This window comes from Dipodomys ordii, unplaced genomic scaffold (genome assembly GCF_000151885.1).
Source record: "Dipodomys ordii isolate 6190 unplaced genomic scaffold, Dord_2.0 Scaffold121, whole genome shotgun sequence".
Taxonomy (NCBI): Eukaryota; Metazoa; Chordata; class Mammalia; order Rodentia; family Heteromyidae; genus Dipodomys; species Dipodomys ordii.
Genome location: NW_012267337.1, coordinates 1,509,560 through 1,515,799, shown reverse-complemented (window position 1 = coordinate 1,515,799; position 6,240 = coordinate 1,509,560). Strand labels below are relative to the sequence as shown.

General features: G+C 41.2%; 1 protein-coding gene across 2 annotated transcripts in view; it reads right to left on the bottom strand.

Moving 5' to 3' along the window:
• Positions 1-924: 924 nt before the first annotated feature.
• Positions 925-6,240, bottom strand: part of Mettl17 (methyltransferase like 17) — an 8,622-nt gene continuing 3,306 nt past the window's right edge. For both annotated transcript variants that reach the window (XM_013029702.1, XM_013029703.1), the window contains exons 7-13: positions 4,883-4,977; positions 4,456-4,526; positions 4,152-4,259; positions 3,874-3,942; positions 1,937-1,987; positions 1,589-1,681; positions 925-1,371 (exon numbers count right to left, since the gene is read on the bottom strand). In XM_013029702.1, the coding sequence (XP_012885156.1) occupies positions 1,081-1,371; positions 1,589-1,681; positions 1,937-1,987; positions 3,874-3,942; positions 4,152-4,259; positions 4,456-4,526; positions 4,883-4,977 (778 nt within the window). In that variant the 3' untranslated portion in view covers positions 925-1,080. The remainder of the gene's footprint in view (positions 1,372-1,588; positions 1,682-1,936; positions 1,988-3,873; positions 3,943-4,151; positions 4,260-4,455; positions 4,527-4,882; positions 4,978-6,240) is intronic.

Genomic DNA, 6,240 nt, shown 5'->3' with positions numbered 1-6,240 from the left:
GCGGGGAGGGGGGGGAAAGGGGGGGAAGGAGAAGTATTGGGATTGGGAGGGAGGGGGGAGGCTGGGAAGGGATGTGAAGGGTAAACAAAAGGAGGAGGCTGCAATGCTTGGTAAGAAATATACGCATTATCCTGCCCATGTAATTGTAACCCCTCTGTACAGTATCTTCACAAATAAAAAAAGAAAAAAAAGTGTATCCTGCTTGGATATGCAAATGTGGAGATGGAATATTTGAACATGATGGGAGCCAAAACCTCAGAATAGCAGAGGGACCCTGAAAACAGAAGGACACACACACACACACACACTGAAAACAGAAGGACACACACACACACACAATCTCAGCACTGGGGAGGCTGAAACAGGATCCTGAGGTCAAGGATAATCTGGACTACCTAGTGAGACAATATTTCAAAAATTAAATAGGCATGGTGGCCAAATCTATAATTCTAGGTACTCAGGAGGTTGCAGTTAGGAGGATCATGTGAGACCAACCTGGGCAATCAGTTAACAAGGCCCCACTGAAAAAGAAGACTGGAGGTATGGCTCAAGTGGTATAGTGCCTGCTAGCAAGGGCAAGGTCTTGAATTCAAACCCCAATGCCACTGTGGTATGTATGTTGAACAAACAAAAAGCAAGAAAATGAAAACAAAACATACATAAAATATATGTAGGGAGAGAAGAGGGAAAAGCTGCTGGTTCCCCTGTTTAGGTGGCCCATAACATCCTTAAGACCTGTTGAACTAGTTTTCAGTAAGCTGGGGGTGGCTTTCCCCACTGTTCTCCGGTGTCTTCTCAGGAAGTTCTGGTCTCTGGAAGAAGCAGCAGTAGTCTTACATGAAAGTGAGCTCCAGGGCTCTGTGGGAAGGTTAACACTGACAATCTCAGGATTCTCCCCAACTGCAGCCTATACTTTTTAAAGAATTGTAAAATCCATTTTTATTCTTAAACAATTTATTACAATCATTAAAACTTCATACAAATGCAGACACACAAGGATACTGGCTCTCCCCTCCTAGATATCAGGTAGCTTTAGCTTTGGCAGGAGTGATAGAAGAAATACTTTGTGACACATTCTTGTCAACTCTCAGGGGGATCATCAGTAGGGGATGGGGGAAACTCAGCTGGAACAATCACAGGTAAAAGATCTCCCCAGGAGCTGACACGGGCACAGCGATACAAATCCTTGCCATGTCGGCGGGCTGTGATGATAGCATGCTCCATGTGCCCATCGGGACAGCACAGGTGACAATGCACATGGCGAGGCCGTTTAAAGAGAGGCTGAGTCAAACGAGGCCAGCGATTAATTTCCTCTGGAGACCCCCTGGCAAGGATCACCATGGAGAATGTTTCCTCTTTTGGCTTCTTGTTCTAAGAGAAAAATATGGAGACTACATAGAAGGAAAAGATACAGGGGAAAACAGTTTTCTCTCCTACATTCCTTTGCATATTCTATATATTGTATATATGCAAGTTCTCCGATCTGCTGGTTATACTATACACTTGTCAACTCTTCCCACCTCTGACCCGTTTTCTTCTGGCTTTCCCAGGTGATTTCTCCCCATTGCAAAATTCTTAGGATACACACCCAGCTGAAGGGGATGGGATGATAAGCCTGGGAGAAGCTACAGGCCAGGGGCGGAGAAGCTGTCAACTGAGGACAAGGAAGTTCATGGGGACACTGTGAACACAAATGAAGACATGAGATAAGACAAAGAACCATCAATCATAAAACTTAAAAATAAGAGAGCTAAGAGAGACTAGGGAGAAAGGAGAACAGGAGCAGAAGTAGGAGTAGGAAGAACTATGAGAATTACTAGGAAGAAAAGTAGATAAGGACACAAAGTAGCAGAGAGTAGCATAGTTTTATTCTCTCTTTTCCTGGTCATACCTGAGTTCAGATCTATGTGCCTGAACAGGAGGAAGCAATACTTACCGGAGCAAATACAAAACTAGGTCGTGGGTCCAAAGAAGACTTCTCTTTTCCCTGAAATAAAAAAAATAAAGCTGGGCATAGGGCACGGGGGGGGGTGTCTACTCTCTCTTTCATTCTCTTTTGCCAGTCCTGGGGCTTAAACTCTGCGGCCTTGGCACTGTCCCTGAACCTCTTTGTGCTCAAGGCTAGTGCTCTACCACTTGAGCCACAGTGCCATATCTGGCTTTTTTTCTGAGTAGTTTATTGGAGTTAAGAGTCTCCTGGACTTTTCTGCCCTGGCTGGTTTCAAACCACGATCCTCTGATCTCAGCCTCCTGAGTAGGTAAGATTCAAGCATAAGCCACTGGCACCCAGCTTTTTCTTTTTTTTGTGTGATGATCCTGGGGCCTGAACTCAGGGCCTGGGAGCTGTCCCTGAATTTTTTTTCTTCTAGTCTTGAGGCATGAACTCAGGTCCTGGGTACTGTCCTTAAGCCTCTTTGTGCTCAAGGTTAGTGTTTTACCACTGGAGCCACTTATCAACTTCTGGATTTTTCTGAGTAGTTTTTTTGGAGATAAAGAGTCACACAGACTTTCCTGTTCAGGTTGGCTTTGATCCTCAGATCTCAGTCTCCTGAGTAGTTGGGATTACACCTGGCTTTTTTTTTTTTTTTTTTTGCTCAAGACTAGTACAGCTATCACTTGAGCCACAGTCTACTTCCAGTTTTTTGGTGTTTAACTGGTGATAAGAGTTTCATGAATTTCCCTGCTCAGGCTGACTGTGAACCTTGATCCTCAGATCTCAGCCTCCAAAGTAGCTAGGATTACAAGGCAAAGACTGGCACCTGGTATATGGGATCTATTTTTATTAATTCAATCTTGGCCCTTGGTAAATTGAAGACTCCTTTAACATTGAATTCTAATAATGATGAACTATGTCCTTTGAGTTAAGCTGGTTACATCTCTAATACTCTAAACAAAGAACTTTCTCTTTGTAGCAGTAACTTGGCACATAGTACAGTGCTCTCCTTTGTCAACAGCCTCTCAAAAAAGAAATCTCACTCCAGGGCAATTAAATTTATAATAGCATATTGGCTTCTACTTTTATCCAGAGATAGTGTTCTTGGGTGAGCAGTGTTCTATATTGAGGTCAGTAGTTTTTCTTGTTTGTGGTGGGACTTGAACTCTGGGCCTGGGTGCTGACCCTGAGCTCTTTTTGCTCAAGGCTAACACTCTATCACTTTGACTCACAGTTATCATTTTGATTCACAGCTCCACTTCTAGTTTCTGAATGGTTAACTGGAGATAACAGTCCAATGGGGACTTTTCTGCCCAGGCTGACTTTGAAACGTGATTATTAGATCTCAGCCTCCTAAGTGGCTAGAATTATAGGCATAAACCACTGGCGCCAGCCAGTAAACTAATTTTTTTGTTGCTGTTGTTGGTTGTGGGACTTGAACTCTGGGCTTGGGCGCTATCCCTGAGCTCTTCAACTAAGGGAAAGCTCTACCTCTTGAGCCACAGTGCCACTTCCAGTTTTCTAGTGATTTATTGGAGTCATGGACTTTTCTGCCTGGGCTGGCTTTGAACGGAGATCTTCAGATCTCAGTCACCTGAGTCACTAAGATTACAGGCATGAGCCACTGATGCCCGGCAGTAAACTAGTTTTTAAAGGGCTAGAAAGTATGCAAAATATATCTGTTTCAATAACTTAACTCTGTAGTTTGTAGTAAACTAGTCAATGACCACAGAAACATGAATATACATAACATATACAAAAACAGGTGGTAGGCTAGATTTGATCTGTAAACTATTTCCCAGTATCATCACCTTGTGTGTCTAGTTCCTGAATCACTACTGCAAATGTGTGATACAGTTTCTTTAGTTTTAAAGACAATAACAGTTATCAACAATTAAAAAAACAAGGGGGAAGGCAGAAGGAAGGACAAGAAAACTTACCTTAAGGACCAGATCCCGGGCATCCATGAGAAGGCGGTGCCCAACTTTTGTTCCATTCTCTACCAATACCTGTTCACAAATGTTGAAAATAAGCAGAAGTTTTGAATTACAAGCTATCATCAAAGTCATCAGCTAAGAAAATCCAGATAAGAGTTCTGAAAGGAAAACAGAGACTAAAGATATACATAGAGATCCATGAAGGAGAAAAATTTTCATAAATGCAGACAATGAGGAAAGGCACAGAAACTACAAAGCTTCTTGAAGGGATTTCAACTCACCAGAAAACGGTTTGTCTTACGCCACAAGGTTTGAACCACTTCAGTGCGATCAGCCTTGCTGGGTAGTTCACTTAGGGCAAAGGCTGATACTACTATATCAAATTGTACCTGAGGACCAAGACAAGAAATATGTCAGATCCAGCATCTCCCTATTCTGAGACTACAATAGACTCCCAACTTTCCACCCAGTTTCTCTTATTGCTTTCTTTAATCTCTTAACATTAAATGCTGGATTACAAAGATGAGGCCACATTTCTCCATCTGTACATTCCACACTTAGAATACTCTAAATAGTGCTACTTGCCTTGGGTGATACAGGTAGAAATTGTCTGAAATAGACACCTGAAATATGAGGCTCCCCTGATTCTGAACCACCTGTGGAAGAAAGAGATGTGATAATTAAAAGTATAAATGAAGCTTATGAACACTAGGAAAACTGAAGAGATATCTGGACAAGACACATGATCCTTAATATAAAATTAAAACAAAACACTAGATATCAAAGAGCTTTAATACTGTAAATAAATTATAAAGGGATAATATCAGTTTCCCTAATCTGTTGATCTTACTCAGTCTATCCACAGTCTACCAAAGGCTTCTAGTACCCTCTGTTTAAGGTTCTTCTTATGTTTCAGTCATAACTCTACTTCCCAATAAAATGCTCTTTCTCATATTCTGTTGCTTTATCTCCCTCAACTTTGGAAGAGTCTTACCTTATTGCTTGGTCTCACCTTTTAGTAGCTTTTCTGCTAAGTTCAACATAGCAGCTGAACTGTCCACACACATATATTCATGTAGGCTCTGGCCCCAAGTGCTGTGAGCTGCCCTGTGATGACAAAAACAACCCACAAGTTCTCATGACAACAGTCATCCCTAGATTACTCCTCTTCCCAACTCCACACCTGAGGAAAGAGTGTTTTGTTAAAGTTACAAAAACTAGCAATGTTAATTCATTCATAATTTTTGAGAAACTAATAGACTTAAAATTCTATTTAAGGGAAAAACTTTTGATTGATATGTAAAAACTATTATTGATACTAATTTCCTAAATATTATTTGACATTTAAGTTCTTTTTTTTTATTGTGAAAATACTGTACAGAGGGGTTACAATTACATGGGCAAGATAATGAGTATATTTCTTATCAAGCATTGTAGCTTCCTCCTTTGTTTCCCCTTCCCATCCTCCCCCTGCCCCCTACCCAATCCTCCCCGCTCTCCCCCCCTCGTGCCCCACCAAAGTTGTAAAGTTTGTTTTCAACATAATCGTTTTTGACATAACGACTTGTACATCTCATTGTTGCAATGGGTCCACCTGTATCCCCACAAATTATACCGACATCAAATACAGTGAAAGCAGGGGTTATACTGTGTGGGAGGGACATACAAAGCAACAAAGAAATAATCTTATGTGTTAGAAACAATCGCATGAAAGAAAAAAATCATTTGAATACATATCTTAGGGTTCATTTCCTAACATCACATTATCTGACCTTTTCTGTTTGACTCAGACATATACTAGATATTGCAAATAAGGGAAACCATGGGTCCTATGTTTCTTTAGGCCTGGCTTACTTCACTTAATATAATTTTTTCCAAGTCTTTCCATTTCCTACCTAACAAATGGGGCAATGTCATTCTTCCTGATGGAGGCATAGAATTCCATTGTGTATATATACCACATTTTCTTGATCTATTTATCTACTGAGGGGCATCTGGGTTGGTTCCATATCTTAGCTATGGTAAATAGTGCTGCAATAAACATAGTCATGCTGGTAGCTTTAGTGTGGTCTTGTTTGTGAACATTTGGATAAATGCCCAAAAGTGGGATTGCTGAGTCATAGGGGAGCTCTAGGTGGAGTTTTTTGAGGAACCTCCATTCTACTTTCCAAAGTAGTTGAACAAGTTTACACTCCCATCAACAATGAAGTAAGGTTCCCTTCTGTCCACATCCCCTCCAGCATCTGTTGTTGTTAGAGTTCTTGATTTTTGCCATTCTAACTGGAGTGAGGTGGTATCTCAACGTTGTTTTGATTTGCATTTCTTTTATGGCTAGGCAGGTTGCGCATTTCTTCATGCGTCTATTGGCCA